General features: G+C 44.6%; 1 protein-coding gene and 1 long non-coding RNA gene across 5 annotated transcripts in view; one reads left to right on the top strand and one right to left on the bottom strand.

The window, feature by feature from the left end:
• Nucleotides 1-1,159, bottom strand: part of LOC120248201 — a 12,325-nt gene extending 11,166 nt beyond the window's left edge. The window contains exon 1 of the long non-coding RNA XR_005532520.1: nt 1,048-1,159. This is a non-coding gene — a long non-coding RNA (uncharacterized LOC120248201). The remainder of the gene's footprint in view (nt 1-1,047) is intronic.
• WDR59 (WD repeat domain 59) overlaps nt 1-17,873 on the top strand; it is an 89,295-nt gene that overhangs the window by 17,508 nt on the left and 53,914 nt on the right. For 3 of the 4 annotated variants that reach the window (XM_039256450.1, XM_039256449.1, XM_039256453.1), the window contains exons 2-6: nt 1,492-1,541; nt 6,326-6,461; nt 12,099-12,184; nt 13,240-13,320; nt 15,475-15,512. In XM_039256450.1, the coding sequence (XP_039112381.1) occupies nt 1,492-1,541; nt 6,326-6,461; nt 12,099-12,184; nt 13,240-13,320; nt 15,475-15,512 (391 nt within the window). The remainder of the gene's footprint in view (nt 1-1,491; nt 1,542-6,325; nt 6,462-12,098; nt 12,185-13,239; nt 13,321-15,474; nt 15,513-17,873) is intronic. The other variant, XM_039256451.1, reaches the window with a different exon arrangement.

The following is a 17,873-nucleotide window of genomic DNA, read 5'->3' as shown; positions in this document are numbered from 1 at the left end:
CCTTGTTCCTCCGTCAAGTTCCTCCTAATCCTCCTATACATGCAAACATATGATATTTGTCCTTCTCTGCCTGACTTATTTCACTCAGCATAACACCCTCAAGGTCCATCCATGTTGCTACACATGGCCAGATTTCATTGTTTCTCATTGCCACGTAGTATTCCATGGTATAGATAAACCACATCTTCTTGATCCATTCATCTGTTGATGGACACTTAGGCTCTTTCCATGTTTTAGCTATTGTGGAGAGTGCTAGCATAATATTTTCAAGGTTCATCCATACAATATTACGTATGCCATTGTATGCGTACACCACGTTTTGTTTGGACATTTGGGTTGTTTCAGGTCGCTTTATCTTAAGGTCAACTGATTTGGAACCTCAATAGCATCAGCTAAATCCCTTCACAGTAGCACCTAGGGTAACGTTTGAATAACGAGGAGAATGTGTGTGTACAGCAGGGGCCCAGAATGTTGGGTCCACCTTGGGATTCTGCCTACCACACACCCCCTGGAAAGATTGTACTACCCCTGGTTGGAGGTACCATCTTGCCTGCTTTCATACTTTTAATCTATAAATTGTTCAGAAGTGTGTGGAAATTGCATCTCATTTCACTGCCTGCCTTTCCAGCTGGACTATTCTCTGCTCATGACTCCAGTGAGATGAAGGATGCATAACAATCACTTTTTAGCCTTCAGTGAGAGCACTCTGGTTTCTTGTCCCCAACGTTACCTGACATATTTCTTGAGGGTATATAAGAGTGAGCACTAGTGTCCTGAGAATGCGGCAGGATTTGGACTTGTTTGAATAAGAGAATTTAGAGCTGTAACTGCCATGATTTAAGTCAGCCTCATGCTTCAGCCTGAATGAAAATTCATTTGATTCAGTGTGGTCCTGAAAAGATGGTGCTCCCTAGGAACTGGGAGACCTGGGAAATGGAAATCATAGAAGGTGCTAGAAATCTCAAGATTAAACAGCAACTGAGCATCTCAGTAACTAGATGGTGACCATGGATTCAGCATGAGTGGTGTTTGAATAGTACCACTTACCATTTGGCTTGGAGGAGAAGTCCATGCCCTTTGGAAAGGCATGGGGGTAATGTGGGGTGAGGTAGGGGTGTGTGTGTGTGTGTGATGTCCCAGGCTAGGTTTTGCTTGGAAGGGGCTCTTAGCAGCTCTGTTAGCTCCAAGCTAGTTAGATTCTCTAAGAGTTCTAAGATTATGTCTCCACAATTTAGAACACGCCAGCTTGCTTGTATGCAATCCCGTTGTCAGGGAACGGATAGCATCTGCCCTATCAAGGAAGGTGAGTATGAGATCTGGTTGAGGATTAGAAGGGAATAAAAGCATCCACTGTAGAGACCTGATAATACCTGCCAGCGGGGGACTTACCTGGGCCACGAGAAGAGGGGGCCCCAGAGGTGACCACCCACTTGTCTTCTTCAGCCTGAGCTGGCTCTGCTGGCAGGACTGAATCTGTGTTCTCTGTCACAGGCGACCGCAATGTCCGTGGACTGTCTGGGGCAGCATGCTGTGCTCTCCGGGTAAGTGAGCCCACACTGTTCCTCTGCCGCAATTTCTGGGAACAAATGGCAAATCGAGAGGTTTCTGGGAAGTTGGAAAATGCTCTTTATCTTTAAGGATTGTGGTCGTAGGGTTTAGTTCTGCTATCCTAGTGACCTCAGGGGTACTTAACAGGGCTTACTTGCAGTTTATTTTTGTCTCTGCCCTAACATGTAAGTGATAACATTCCCTTGAAATTTGAGTGTCTGAGAGTTTGGTCTTGGAATTGCAATTTTCTGTTTATTGCCCAGAAGGGAGTAAAAGCATCCACTGTAGAGATCTGATAATATCTGCCAGCCAGGGACTTACCTGGGCCACGGACCCTGCAGAAGGGCTCCATCTGGTATGGTCTCACAGGATCAAGTTCTAGTTTGGCAATGCCGTTAATTATGATGAGCCCCTGGACATTTATCCAGTTGGTCTCCTGGACTTTGGTTTTCTTGTGAAGAAATTTGATTTCATTATGAAGAAATAGAACTACATAATTTCTGTAGTGTTTTCCAGCCCAGTATTCCTAAGATTCTGGCAACTAAGGGCCATCCTAGCATTTGCTAATCACTCTGCCATTGTACCAGTATAATGCCATTTAATGGTCTGAGGCCTCCTCCCCTTTCTTACTCACCACATCTCTAAGTCTGCAGTGTTTTCATTACCTTACTTGTTTATGAACCCACTTCTAAATAATGACCTAGTTTCTGTTTCATTATTTTATTCTGAAATCGTATTTTATTTTTTTGAAATCATATTTTAATTTACCTTAGAAAAAGCATAGCAGGGGCGCCTGGGTGGCTCAGTCGGTTGGGCGCCCGACTTCGGCTCAGGTCATGATCTTGCGGTGCGTGGGTTCAAGCCCCACGTCAGGCTCTGTGCTGACAGCCAGCTCAGAGCCTGGAGCCTGTTTCAGATTCTGTGTCTCCTCTCTTTGACCCTCCCCTGCTCACGCCGTCTCTCTCAGAAATAAATAAAACATTAAAAAATTTTTTTTAATTAAAAAAAACCATAGCAAACATTTAAATAATTCAAAAGGCTTTACACTGGGAAGTAAGTTTCCCTCCTCTCGTTGACCCCATCCCCAGAGACAGTTATCAATACCATTTGCTTGTGTCACACTGGATACATAAATAAAGAAAAATTGGTATGTTTCTTTACTGCCCCCTCTGCAGTCACTTAAAAAAAAAAAGCTTTAGTGAGACATAATTCACAGACCATGCAATTTACCCATTTAAGGTATGCAAGCCAATGGTTTGGGAAATATATTACTCATTTCCTATACCATTTTTAAACCTTTTTCTTTTTTTTCAAATCAAGGAAATACCTATACCTAGTTGAAAAGGTCAAATAGCATTACAGGATTATATTGTCAGACAGCAGAATCCTACCTCACCTTTTCCCCACCCCGATCCCACTCATTAGAAGCAACTATTTGAGACTCTTTTAGCTGTTTCTCTGAGGTTGCCTCCATTTTTCCAAATAATACACGAATACTGTTATCTTGATTTGTCCAGATATTAAAAATTGACTTCTTAAAATAGATGAGGATTTAGCACTTTTACTTTGCTCTGTGAGTACCTTATTTCCCTCTCTTTCCAATATGGTTATATAACAATTGTTGGGTTGAATCAGTATTTGGGATTCCTAGAGTAATTTTGAGAGGTCCTATACCATTCTGATTCTGGACTTTGTATGTGGCCTATTTTTTCTGTTTGGAAGCTTTAAAATGCTGTCTTTGTTTCCAGTGTTCCTTTTATCTCCAACTGTGTGAAATTTTCACCGTGACTGCTTTGGTGTGTCTTTTTTTCATTCATTGTGCTGGACACTTAAAGGGGTCTCGTCTTTTTTTTCTTTTTTTTAGTATCATTATTTGTTTTATCTAAACAAATAGACATACACTTGGCATCATGTAGCTATTGTTAACAACCCACAAAATACTGAGCACCTGAGTAGCTTAGTTGGTTAAGCATCCAGCTTTGGCTCAGGTCATGATCTCACAGTTCATGGGTTTGAGCCCTGTATTGGGTTCTCTACTGAGAGCCTGCTTCAGATCCTTTGCCCTCTTCTCTCTCTGCCCTTCCCTGCTTGCACTTTCTCTCTCTCTCAAAAGTAAATAAACATTTAAAAAAAAAAACCCTCAAGTGCTAAGGAATAACTCTGTCTCAAATGTTAGACTTCTCTGCATTCACTGTTGTGGACATTATCATTTGTAGCATCTGAGGAGAGAATGGATTATGTCACTGGAAATCAACACCTGTTTTGGTGTGTTCTTAGGTACATACCTTTTTTATTTTTCAGCATGATCTTGAAGGTTCACCATTTTGTTTTCTTATACTGAACTTGAAAATATGTACAGGGAAGAATGTACTTGAGTGAACAGCTCTAGTAAATTTACCAATATATACACCCATGTGATTCCCATTCAGATTAAGACCCCGTGTAATTTTTAGCACTGTTGGAAGGCCCTTTCAATCTGGAAAGTCTGTGTCTTCCAGTTTGGAGAAGTTTTCCTGCGTTGTGTCTTTGGTAATTTCCTCCTATTTCCTTCCCTCATTCTTTCTGGAGCTATTCGTCCATGTTGCATATCCTATGTGGATTCTCTTTTGGTCCTTTTTGTTTTGTGTTCTGAGAGTTTCCTTCAGCTTTAACTTTCTACTCTTCTGTCAGATTTCTTTATGCCACCTGTGCTTTTCATTTCCAGGAGCTCCTTCCTGTTCTCCGTTCTTCACCTCATTTTCTTTTCCCTCTCTGACAATGTTAATTATAGGTTTCTTCTTTCCTCGGCACTACCCATTTCTTTTTTTGTCTTTTGATTGTGTTGGTCCCTGTCTTTCAGATTTCCTTTGTGACTGATACCTGGCTCTCGGTTAACTGTCGAAGAGTGATCAGTTTACATGTGTGACAGTGGGGTTCTTTGGAAGGAGGTCATGTGGGAACCAGGCCTTTTTTTGGAGGGTGCCCAGATGTCATTACCTCCTGGGTTCCGGGTTCCATGTTGTTACTTGATTGCTTTTGTCTTTTTCTTGGGCTGGTCATTTTCCCCTGAGAAGAATCCTTTTGTCACTGGTCATTGTGTGAAGACTACAGATCAGCCGTAGGGGAAGAGGCCTGAGGGTCTCACATTCCACTTCCTGCCCTGTTTTGAGCACAGCTCCTCATATTCCCACGCTAGCAGCCGTTTGTCCCAGGCCTGGGGCTCCTCTGAAGTAGTTTGTCTAAGGCCGGGGTGAAGGAGAGGTGGTCACCCGGCTCTGTGAGGTGCGCACAAACTGCTCTCCTTAGTCCCCTTTCAGACAGTTCCTGTTCTGTCCTGCCTTTGGTTTTGCAGGCCTCGCTCTCCCCCTGCTGCAGGCTGATGCCTCTGGCTCCTGAGGCGGCCTTGTCTATCATTCACATCCCTGCTGCAGGCCCTTGGGTGTTTGCTGTCTTTTGATCGAGTACCATTTGTCTGTTTGCTTTTCATTTCCTCTCTCATTTTCTTTGTCTTTGTGGGTTTCTGTGTTTTATATTTTTACTCTGACTTTTGTGGGTCTTCAGGGGAGAATAAAGATAAAACGTATGTTCAGTCAGGCATGTTTATCCTGAAGCACCCACTTTTTTCCTGCTGCTGTGCATTTGCTCTTTAATGTCCCTGAGCTCCCCTGTTCACGCATGCCCCCTGTTTACAGCTCTCAGCCTTTCCCTGTTTTTCATACTAAGAGGAAGATGCCAGCCTGCCTGCTGCAGAATCAAGTGATTCCTTCAGAGGAGGTCAGAGATTCTAGATCTTTGTTCTGTCCAGCAGTTCTGGAAATTCTGTGACTTTGTCTTACCTGTGCTTTCTTTCTTCTCCCCAGCCTTCTCTTCTAGGGTTTCTGCTAGATGTTTACATGCTGTGTTAACTTGCATTTCCCATCTCTTCTGAGCAGGGACTATTAATCTTTTTCTTCACCATTGAGCCCACCTGTTCTCCTTGATGCCTGGGGGCTTGGAGTGCTCTCGAACAACAGCTGATTAATGGCTGTCGAGATGTTGATTCACACACCAAGGATTTTTCACTTAAAACACAGGGAAAATAGGCAAACACGGGACATTCCTGTTTTCAGATCCTTTATATTGATTGGCACCTTGAACATCATTAGCCCTTAATACGTTATTTTCATGATCATTTTATTGGTTACTATTTCCCTCCCAATAGACTTAATTTAATTGCCTTTGCCAGGTAGTCAACTTGCAAGGGAATTTGAGATTTTCTCCAGGATTTTTGGCTACGTGATAAGTGATAGGTTTAACACACATTTACTGAATGCAAAGCATTGTGCCTGGTGAGGAAGGACATACAGACACTGAAGACATGTTCCGTGCTCCGCTCACTGGGTCCAGGACCAGAGCCTTACCATCGGTAGTTGTACTGTGGGGATCAGGGCTGCCTCCACAGTGCAAACTGCACAGGGGGAGTTGTGTGGGCACCAGAACTACCCCCAGCTGAGCGATTGGGAAAGGCCAGAGTGGAGTGGGCTTGGAGCTGAAGCTGGTGGGAAGATGTCAGACTCCCAAGGATCCAGTCGGGAAGCCCATCTCTGGAGACAGGCTCTCGCAGGGACGTGGCTCCTGCTTGGTGAACTGTCACCTTGAATTCCACCTGCCACTTGTATGCCTTTCAGAGTAGATAAATGTCATATAAATCTGGGGATATTTTGAGCACTGGCTGTAAACCATATGTAATTCCAAATGTGCTTTTCTGTCTTAATGCTAATGCTATTATATTGTCATAATGTTGATGTTGTTTTCCTAGCCGCCGATTCTTATACATCGTTAATCTAGATGCCCCTTTCGAAGGTCACCGAAAGATCTCTCGCCAGAGCAAGTGGGACATTGGAGCTGTGCAGTGGAATCCTCACGACAGCTTCGCACACTATTTTGCAGCTTCGGTGAGCCATTTAAGGAGTACAGGAAAAGGCTGTTAAAGTGTGAGCCGAGGCTGGTCGGTCTATGTTCTATGTAGAGAAGAGAACGTAACTCTCATTTCTCAGGCAGAAAAGACATGTGGATGGTTCTAAAAGGAAGATAGAGGCAAATTAAAGACACATATGTATACATGCACATATGGTGTGTATCTATATACGAACAGAGCTGCTGGTACCATCGGTGTCAGATCTTGTGTTTCTGAGGATCCAGATTTTGAAAGGGAAATGAGTAGATGCCTCCACTTCTGTGTGTTATAAGAACTGGTTTCCACTGACAGGAATGTAACTGGACAGTGACTCTGACCTTCACTGCTTTCAGAGGGATCAGAAGACTCCATACACCCTTTCACTTGAATGGAATCCTTCTGTTTTTAAAAGTTTATTTATTTATTTATTTTGAGAGAGAGATAGAGGGAGAACAAGTTGGGGAGGAGCAGAGAGAGAGGAAGAGAAACAGAATCCTAAGCAGGCTCCACACTATCATCACGGAGCCCGACACAGTGGCTTGTGAGATCATGACCTGAGCTGAAACCAAGAGTCAGGTGCTTAACTGACTGAGCCACCCAGGTGCCCCAGGAAGGGGTCCTTTCTTGACTGGGATTCATTAGATTGGCTAACCTCCTGATATTATATGTGTCTTTTTATATGTGATTTCTTCCAGGGAAAAGATGTATACATTTTATTGTTTTTTCAAGGGATTCATGACAGAAAGAAAGATCTAGGCTAGATCGTCTCTGATATCTCATCAGATTCTACACCAGCATTCTACTCTCCTAGAATTAGAGATCTAAACCTTTGGCTCCTTTGCACTGAGCTGGAAGAACAGTATTTAAAGAACACTTCTTATCATCCAGGGGATGCAAGCATTCACAGTGCTGTCTGGCTCCATTCTTATCAGAAATGACAGTCTGTGAGAGGGAAGCACCTGAGAAAAAGAAAGAAAAGCAACGTTGTCAGCTTTAGAAGGAACAAAAAACTGCTCTTTCCCGTCATTTCCAAAATAGAATCTGACTGTCTGGGGTGTCTGGGTGGCTCATTTGGTTGAGTGTCTGACTCTTGATTTCAGCTCAGGTCACTGTCTCACAGTTCATGGGTTCAAGCCCTGTGTCACGCTCTGACAGTGTGGAGCCTGCTTGGGATTCTCTCTCCCTCTCTCTACCCCTACCTTGATTGTGCTCTGTCTCTAAATGAGTAAATAAACAAACAAAGAATCTTTGTGACTCTCACCATGGACATCTGAGGTTGAACTGGTTTGGGGGGCTGTTCTGAAGGAGAAGTTAGGGCCAGTCTACTGCTTTCCCATTCCCGAACCCCTTTCCTGTGAGTTAGGAAAAAATGCTCTTTGTGTTGGCTTACACCTTAGGAGTTTTGTTCCTCTCTCATCCTCAGCCCCTGATTGTTTGGTCCAGGGGTCCTAGACCTGGGCTCCAGTGACCTCTCAGGCCAGATAATTCTTTGTAGCAAGATCTGTCCTGTGCACTGTAAGAGACAAAGCAGCATCCCTGGCTCCTACCTACCTAATCCCAGTAGCATCTTCGCCATTCCCATCACCATGACAACTGAAAATGTCTCTAGATGTTATTAAATGTCCCAGGGAAGCAAAATTGCCGCTGATTGGGAACTGATTTAGGCTAACCAGTCAGTAGTTGGCCTAAGTGGATTAACATTGCATTTGTTTACGAACGGTGAGATAGCCTTTTTTTTCCTTTGGACAGTCATTTTAAAGTAGACAGTTTAATGTTATTTACATTCACACGTTACACAGCCCCTGCCCTTCTCTAGTTTCCAAACATTTCCATCACTCCAGAGTAAAACTTTACTCTCTACCACGAAGCGGTTTCTCCCTATGCCCCTCCCCACAGCCCCTGACAGCCACCAGTCTGTGTTCTGTCTCTGTGGATTTATCTGTTCTGGATATTTCATATAAATGGAAACGTAGAATACGTGACCTTTTGTGTCTGCTGTAGCATGTATCTGTGCTTTACTCTTTTTTTTTTATGGCTGAATAATATTCCATTGTATGACTATACCATGTTTTGTTTAATCGTTCATTCTCTGATGGACGTTTGGGCTGGCTTTTGTCAGTAAGGTGGAAGTGGACAGGTGTGTAACTGTACTTTCTTCAGTACGTGTTTTCAGTTGTTTTGGGTATGTACTTTGGAGTGGAATTGCAGGGTAAGCCTGTGTTTAACTTTTTGAAAAACCATCAGACTTTTCTACAGTAGCTGAGTTGTTTTATAGTCCTACCAGCAGTGTTCCAGTTTATCCGCATTCTCACCAAAATCATTGTTTTCCTGTTTTTTTTTTATTTTTATTTTTAAAGTATAGCCATCCTAGTGGGAGAAAGTGGTATCGTACTGTGGTTTTGATTTGCATTTCCCTAATGACTAATGATGTTGAGCATCTTTTCATGTGCCTGTGGGCAATTTGTGTATCTTTTTTTGAGAGATATCTATGCAAATCCTTTGCTCATTTTGAAATTGGGTTTTATGTCTTTTTGCTGCTGAGTTGTCAGCGTTCTTTATATATTCTTGATACTAGACTCTTACCAGAGATATGATTTGCAAGTATGTCTCTAATTCTATTGATTGTCTTTCACTTTATTAATAATGTCCTTTGATATATAAAAGGCTTGATTTTGATAGAATTCAATTTATTGATTTTTTTTTCTTTTGTTGTTCTTGGTTGGAAGGCAGCCTTTCTTAGGAGAAAGAGCTTTGGAGTTAGGCATATGTGAGGTCAGGTCCTAGTTTTGATACTCACTATTTTATCTTTAGTACTCTCCTGACTTTCTGAGCCTCAGCTGCCTCACTTCTAACATGGGTGATGACCCGCTCTGTACAGCGTTGTGTGACAGAGCAGAGGGCAGGTTTCTTAAGATTCAAAGTACAGTAGGACTCCTGGGTGGCTCAGTTGGTTGAGTGTCCAACTGTTGATTTTGGTTTAGGTCATGGTCCCAGGGTTGTGGGATTGAGCCCCATGTTGGGCTCTGTGCTGAGTATGGAGCCTGCTTAAGCTTTCTCTCTCTCTCTCTCTCTCTCTCTCTCTCTCTCTCTCTCTCTCTCTCTCCGGGCACCTAGGGTGGCTCAGTTGGTTAAGCATCCGACTTCAGCTCAGGTCATAATCTTGTGGTCCGTGAGTTTGAGCGCCGTGTCAGGCTCTGTGCTGACAGCTCAGAGCCTGGAGCCTGCTTCAGATTCTCTGTCTCTCTCTCTCTGCCCCTCCCCTGCTCATGCTCGCTCGCTCTCTCTCTCTCTCAAAAATAAATAAAGATTAAAAAAATTTTTTAATGATTCTTTCTATCTCTCTCCCTCCCTCTCCCTCTGTCTGACCCTCTCCTCCACTTGTGCTTTGTCTCTCTCTTTAAAGTAAATAAAATTTAAAAAAATTTATAAAAACAGAAAGATTCCTAGGACGTAGACTGGTATTAGCAGACCCTCTAGCAATGACAGCAGATATTTTTATAAGATGGGGGGGACTTTTCTTTTTACTCCTGTTCCCATTGGAAGCTGTTTTGAATCCTAACCTTTGACTAGGAACCTATTTAGAATTGGAAACTGGCATTTCTGGATAAAAACCTCAGAACTTTCTACATCTGTCCATCTCTGAGCTAAAATGAAAATCAGTCTAGTAATATATAGATATTAATAGATTTGCATCTATATTATCAGTTCAGAAATTATTAGATAGCCTGTGTATCAGTAATCAGTCTGTTGCCATCTTTCTTTATTCACTTTTGGTATGTTTCATAAGCTCATGATATTTAGATATTCTGCTGGCTGCTTGTTTCAGTGAAATATAGCTTTTTCTTTCCTCCTTTCCCCATTGGAGTGTGTTTTTTCCTGGTCAGTCTTTCCTAGATCTTTATGCCTAACCCTTTAAGAAATTCAGTATAGGGATGCCTGGGTGGCTCAGTTGGTTAGGCATCTGACTTCAGCTTAGGTCATGATCTCATGGTTTGTGGGTTTGAACCCCAGGTTGGGCTCTGTGCTAACAGATCAGAACCTGGAGCCTGCTTCAGATTCTGTGTCTCTGTCTCTCTTTACCCATCTCCTGCTCGTGCTGTGTCTTTCTCTCAAAAATAATAGGGGTGCCTGGGTGGCTCAGTCTGTTAAGTGTCTGACTTCAGCTCAAGTCACGATCTCACGGTTCGTGGGTTTGAGCCCCGCATCGGGCTCTGTGCTGACAGCTAGCTCAGAGCCTGAAGCCTGTTTCAGATTCTCTATCTCCCTCTCTCTCTGACCCTCCCTTGCACAATGCTGTCTCTATATCTCTCTCAAAAATAAATAAAACATTAAAAAAAAGTTTTTAAAAATACTAAAAAAAAGAAAAGAAGAGAAATTCAGTATTAGGCGCACCTGAGTAGCTCAGTTGGTTAAGCGACCAACTTCATCTCAGGTCATGATCTCATGGTATGTGAGTTCAAGCCCCACATCAGGCTCTGGGCTGTCATCACAGAGCCTGCTTCAGATCCTCTGTCTCCCTTTCTCTCTGAATCTCTCTCTCTAAAAATAAACATTAAGAAAAAAAATAATAAATTCAGTATAGGCATATTTCAAGGAGTCTTGTATAATTTTGCTTTCTAGGATACCCCTTTGATAGTGGTTTTGTTTTCTTGTGTATATGTGTTTTTTAAAGTGTTATGGATGGACTCTGGGCTTTTGATAAGTAGAGAGGGTGAGCTGAAAGCATCTAGTGTGACAGCAGCTGGAGAGATGGGTGTGTGATGCTCAGAGTTGGGAGTGGTCCTAGCAGCCAGGGGTGGGGGGGCAATAGGGGAGGGGTGAGGGGTGCATCTCCATAAGCCATCACTCAGGTACTACTCAGGTAGTGCCTCTGTGGCTTCAGTTTAGCTGCAGCCACTCAGGGTAGATTCACTTTGAAGATAGCACTGCCCTGCAGTTTGGAAATTTGTAGTCCTATGTGCTGAGCTCAGATTGGCTCACATATTAATTGTACTCTTTTTTTTTTAATATATATATTTTTAAATGTTTTATTTATTTCTGGGAGAGAGAGAGAGAGAGAGACAGTGTGAGCAGGGGAGGGTCAGAGAGAGAGGGAGTCACAGACTGAAACAGGCTCCAGGCTCTGAGCTGGCAGTCAGCACAGAGCCCACCGCGGGGCTCGAACCCACGAACTGCGAGATCATGACCTAAGTGAAAGTCGGACGCTTAACCGACTAAGCCACCCAGGTGCCCCTTTTTTTTTTTTTTTTTTTTTTAATATTTTTAAATGTTTATTATTTTTGAGAGAGAAAGAGAGAGACAGAGCATGAGTGGGGGAGGGTCAGAGACGGAGGAAGACACAGAATCGGAAGGAGGCTCCAGGCTCTGAGCTGTCAGCACAGAACTCGATGTGGGGCTTGAACTTAAAACTGGGATCATGACCTGAGCTGATGTTGGATGCTTAACCGACTGAGCCACCCCAGGAGATCCTAATTGTACTCATTTCTGATGGCTTTGTGAGCAAGTCAGCCTGTAGGGTCTCTGCCATGCAGATTGGTTCCTGCATGGCTTCCTCTTCTCAGCCCTGGGCAGATGGGGGTGAGAGCATGTGTTCGGGTGTGGGACTGGCTGCCTTCTTCCCCTTGTTTCTTTTCAGAGTAACCAACGGGTCGACCTTTATAAGTGGAAAGATGGCAGTGGGGAAGTTGGCACAACCTTACAAGGCCACACTCGTGTAATCAGGTAGGCACCAGCCCTCCACAGCTCGTGGCCTGTCTCACTTTGTCATAGTCCCTTGGGAAGTGACATGAAGGCTCTGTCCTCCTTCCACAACTTGACCCTCTGTGCTACATTGGCCCCGGGTGACTGCTAGGCCCTCAGTGTTCACTGAAACGGTGGCTCTCACAGTAAGGATCAGCCAGTATTTAGGAACCAGCATTCATGTAACTGCTAACCTCAGTTCCAGAAGACACTCAGACAGCCTAGTCTGGAGTGAAGAATTAGAGCTGATTTTTGCCACGGGAGGGAGACGCAGTTATGCCAGCAGAATCCTCAGCTTATGTTCGCCAGTGCGCGGGAGCACAGACAGCAGGACGCAGCCCTATGCTTGGCTGTGGGGCACAGCTGCCTCCCGCCCATGGCCTTCTGGAGTGTTCCTTGATCCATCTTGTCCTTGGGTCACTATTTCTGGGCAGAGAACACTCATCCTAGGAAGTAGCAGCAGGGAGTGCAGGAGTGGGGGAGCTGACCCGGAAGTACTGGGAAAGGCCAGATGTCTGGCCTGTGTTAACTGCGCAGTAACTGCCTTTCTAGGAGGGAGGACGTGAGTAGGGAGGTCTTACCCTTCCTGAAAGCTGCGTGGCAACATGGTGGTTTGCCACTGCTTTGAGAGATGTTCGTTTTACTCGAGGTACCTGTGGTTGAATCTGGTTTAGAAAACTACAAGTTAAAAATTATGTAATGTTTTTGCCTTGGTGTGTGTGTGTGTGTGTGTGTGTGTGTGTGTGTGTGTGTGTGTGTGTGTGTGTTTGAAGTTGAAATCCTCCATTTTGGGAGGGAGGGGGGCAGGTGATTGTATAGCTGGTGATGACAGGGTAAAGGACCTACAAGTTTTCTTCAGAGCTCAGTTAAGTCTTGTTCATTCCCAAAGAAGTTTGGAGATTTCTAGCCTACATCATGTTAAGGAGGACCATTAATGGTGACTCTGAAGCCACTAGAAACGAAATCTGCTAGTGCTTTGGAACTGAACTCTGAATTTTTTTTCTCTTTGTTGTTCTGTTTATTTCTCATGTTCCCAGCGACTTGGACTGGGCAGTGTTTGAGCCAGATTTCCTGGTTACCAGCTCTGTGGACACGTACATCTACATTTGGGATATCAAGTAAGAACAATTAAAAGGCCAAACCGCTGGGTTGGGGGATGATCTGAGACCTTTGTTTTGGAGACCAGCTGTCTTAGTTTGGCTTCCCCTGGGCGTAGACCCCGAGATGAGCATGCGTTGGAAGACGCTGTTGAGGGGGTGACAGAGGTGCCGGTGGGAGGAGAGGTGGGGCTGGGAAGGCTGCAGACGGAGGGCACGCTGTCCCCCCGGGTGGCACCCTGAGCACATGGAGCTTATTCCTAGTGGGGACTGCTAGGTGCTAGTACAGAACTCTTCAGAGGTGTCCCACCCTCGAGGGCTCAGGAAGTGGGGGCGTCATCCCCTGTCAGTTGCTGGTGGCAGGCTGCGCCCGGGTCCTCCCTTCCCTGGCACTTCGGGCCTGTCACAGAGGTTTGCAAAGCAGGCTTCAGCAGCCAGGGAAATCCCTTGTGTAGAGGGACACAGGTGCTGGCATTTGAAAGTCAGGCTGAAGCTTAACTGAAGTGGCAGATGACAGTGGGGAGTTGTGATGGGCACAGACACGCATCTGCTGCAGCAGGCGGTGCTACGAGACACATCTGCTTTGCTCCTTGTGAGGCTTCAGTCCCCCGTGCGGCTGAGAGCCACCTCTCAGGGTTCCCCTTCAGGAGGTGAAGAGGGAAGGAGCCCCGAGCCTAGGGCCTGGCATGTCGTCTGTCCCCCTTCTCCCTTTGTAGAGTATGGCTCCCTCTGCCATAACAATTCAAGGTGACTAACCAGAGGGCATGGTGTGTAGAGTCCCCCGATGGGACCCCCTCTCCCGTCAGCGGACTGCTCCGCACCCAAATGGCAGTGGCTCGGTGGTGGTTGGCACCAAGAGGTGGACAGACCGGGGAAAGGGAGTCCGAGAGGGTGTGCGCAGTGGATTTCATATGCATCCCCTCAGGGAAGTGCCTCAGTGGCGTCAGTCTAACGGCAGCGCCCGAGTGGGGACAGAGCACAAAACCCGGGGGAAATGGGAGGGAGGCGCTTTTAAATAAAACCCCAGGGAGTTAGAGGCAAGGTTAGAGTATTCCTCATTTACATGAAATCATTGGTTTTATAATTTAAGGATTAAAAGATGCTGAACAGATGATTCCTTTTCAGAGTTTCTGGGTTAGTAAGCCCGAGCCACAGATTGGCCGTCCGGCCCCCCAGCCCTGGGTTGGCGCTGCGTTCTGTCACTTTACCATTTGGTGGAGAAATTGCCCTCCGGCTTTGTGGTGACCCCAGGAGTATCTCTCTCTCCAGGAGTCTCCCATTGTATCCAGGAGTAGGGTTTTCTTTTGTTTTTATTCTTAGTTGTGGTCGAAAAACTCAAAACATAAAATACACCATCTTCGCCATTTTTAAGTGTATGGTTCAGTTAAATATATTCACATTGTTGTGCATCATATCCCTAGAACTTTCTCCTCTCAGGCTAACACTCTCCTCATTAAGCACCTTCCCACTTTCTGTTTCTATGGTTTTGGCTACTTTAGATTCTTCTGACAAGTGGGAGAGGAGTCATGCAGTATTTGTCTTTTTGTGACTGACTTACTTGACTTAACATCATGTCCTCAAGGTTCATCCATGTTGTCACGTGTGACAGGATTTCCTTCTGTCAGAAGGCTGGCTAATAGTCCATTGTACGGCTGGACCACATTTTGTCGATCTACTCATCTGTCGGTGGACACCTCGGTTTCCACCTGTTAGCGACTGGGACTATTGCAGTAGCTTTTTGACTTCACCTTTGAAGTGCTACTGGGAAGGTTCTTGCTGAGTTATGCCTCCGTGACTGTCCCTTCATTGCCACTAGGAGAAATGACACCAGGAGGGGCTTCTTTCGGCTTCCTCCACCCCTACAATCAGGGTCACGCCAGCCGTGCTGAATCATAGAGTTTGTTTTCTGTGGCTGCAACTATGTGATTTGAAATTCAGACTCATCCTCAGTGGAAGTAGCTGAGAAAGTTTGTCCCCTAAGTGGAAGTAGCTGAGAAAGTTTGTCCCCTAAGGGAGACAGGCCTCCCTTTACACTTGTTTCTAAGGCCCTCACGTTCCCTCTGAGCTCCAGGTACCCACTGGAAGCAGAGTGGAGAAAGGTGTGCACAGGGTGAAAAGTACAGGTGGATGGTGGCCTATGAATTGGGCATTTGATTTCTGACTTTTCTATTTCAGGGACACAAGGAAGCCTACCGTTGCGCTGTCTGCTGTAGGTGAGTGGATACTTCCCCTGCTCCCATGGGGACTGTCCCCTGCCCCACACCTGGCTCCTGCTGGGCGGGATTATAAGTGCCTCATTGCAAGGGGCTTGCTTTAGGCTGCTCTCAGGACTGCTGAGTGTGCTCAGGAGCTTATTTAAGGGTTCAAGGATGGGAGCCGAAATAGTTTGTTTTCAAACTTTTTATTTATTAAAAAAATTTTTTTAATGTTTATTTTTGAGACAGAGATAGAGAAAGGGAAAGAGAGCATGAGTCAGGGAGGGGCAGAGAGAAGAGGAGACAGAATCTGAAACAGGCTCCAGGCGCTGAGCTGTCAGCACAGAGCCCAGTGCGGGGCTTGAACTCACGAGCGGTGAGATCATGACCTGAGCTGAAGTCAGACGCTTAACTGACTGAACCACCCAGGTGCCCCTAAACTTTTAACTTTTGTGGAAAATTTCAAATACCTATAAAAAATAGAAGAAGACAAACTGCCTTGTGTTCATGACCCAGCTTCCACAGTTGTGCCTGTCCAGCTAGTCTTATTTCATCTTTACCCTTGCCCACTGCCCTGCCCCCCACCCCCATCTCCTTTGGAATTATTTTGAAGTATGTCAGTGTCATATCATTTCCTCAACAAATATTTCAGTAAGTAATACTTCTACAAGAGGAGAATCCTCTATGGAAATGTAACCACAATACTACAAACGGACCTAAAAATGTTAATGGTGGCTCTTTAATATCAAATATTTAAGCAGTATTTGAATTTCCCCTAAGAGTCTCAGTTGTTGTTTTGTTTTTTTACAAATTAGTTAAATCAAAATCCAAATAGAGAACATACTTATAAATGGTTGATGGAATTCTCACCTTTTGTAATTGGTAGGTTTCTTCTCCCTCTCCTTTTTTGGTTTGTTTTTCTTCTCCTGAGGTTTATTTATTGAAGAAACCAGGTGGTTTGCCCTGCAGTTTCCCCAGAATCTAGATTATGCTGATTGGGTCCCCGTGTCATCATGTAATATGGGTACACTGAAACTTTGAAACTACTTTCTGGTCTACCTCTTCTCTTTGCTCCGTTGAAATAGACTGTTTCTAGAATTGTGTTTTGGGTCCATTGTGGGGTATTTCCACTAATTCCTCAGAGGAGAATTTGGGCACAGAACTGGTTTATCACAGCAATGAAGGTCAGTCATCAGTATTGTGTTTTAGTATACTTGTTAAAAACATTCATCATCTATCTCTTAAATCCTGCTCCTTTGTATCTTTTTGTTACATTTGAATTCATATGTGGTATTTGCTCCAAAATGATTTACATGATTTACATGATTCTTTTTTTCCCCGTATTTCCACGCCTCATCATTTAAAGAGGTTGAGCATCACAACTGTATTAAACAGGTGGATTATCTGTTCTGTGAAGTTAGGGACCACATATGTTTTGTTCAGTGCTGTAGCCCAAGGTCAGCATTTGTGCTGATCTGTTGATCAACCCCCACCTTACTAAACCCCCCCCCCCCCCAGCCTTTAGGCAGTTACGGTCTGAGGTATATGCTGACCCACAGACATGGTGGCAGAAGACATCCAACTGAATGAAAATACAAATGGTCTATAAATGCCTCAGTTGCTCTCCTGGGATTCTGTTGCTTCTACTTGGAGGTTTCTAAGTTAGATTGGTTTTAGAGGAGCTCCAAAAAGAAAGGTTTTTTTCAACGCATTCGTTCTGATTGCTTTCTTTTCTGTACTAAGCCCTCTAAAGAATAGAGGTAGGGAGACTTCTTTCTTTTTTGCACCTCAGTGAGATTTCTCAGTGGTAGCAAAGCTGCCTCGGGAGAAAAGAGGCAAATGAGAGGTTGTGGGTTTTCATGAGCTGCTTGATCTACCATCACTGAGAGGTTCAGCCTCGGCTAGTATTGCTTCCTGGGGGCCATGGTTCCTATCCCTCCATGAGCTCACTGTTTATATCTTCAGGGTAGGGAGTAAGCAAGAGCATGTGTGTATTCCAGAGTATTCTCTGTCTGAGAACACCTGTGGTCTGGGATCTGTTTGACTCTGTTGTCATGATCCTAGTAAAGCCGGTTGAATTAAGGGGTTCCCAGAACCCTGTGGAAGGCTTCATGGTCCGGTGGTCCCCTGCATTGGGGAAAGTAGATTTTTTTGGAAGTCTGAGTAATTCTGTCGTGAGGAAATGGGTCAGGCTCTTCTTACCTTCTCCTTTAGCTGATACCTGTTCTTGCTAAGAAGCCGTGTCTCTTAAGTAGTGTACCACCTTCCTCCTCTAGGGATCTCCACACTCATTCTTAGGTGATTTAAGATGCCCTGTGTCTCAGGCAAAAAACACAACAAACAAACAAATACTGTCCCCAAAACCAAGCAAAGGTAATT

This window comes from Hyaena hyaena, unplaced genomic scaffold (assembly GCF_003009895.1).
Source record: "Hyaena hyaena isolate Hyena2069 unplaced genomic scaffold, ASM300989v1 scaffold_584, whole genome shotgun sequence".
Taxonomy (NCBI): domain Eukaryota; kingdom Metazoa; phylum Chordata; class Mammalia; order Carnivora; family Hyaenidae; genus Hyaena; species Hyaena hyaena.
The sequence above is the reverse complement of the archived record's forward strand: the minus strand, read 5'-3'. Positions and strand labels throughout refer to the sequence as shown.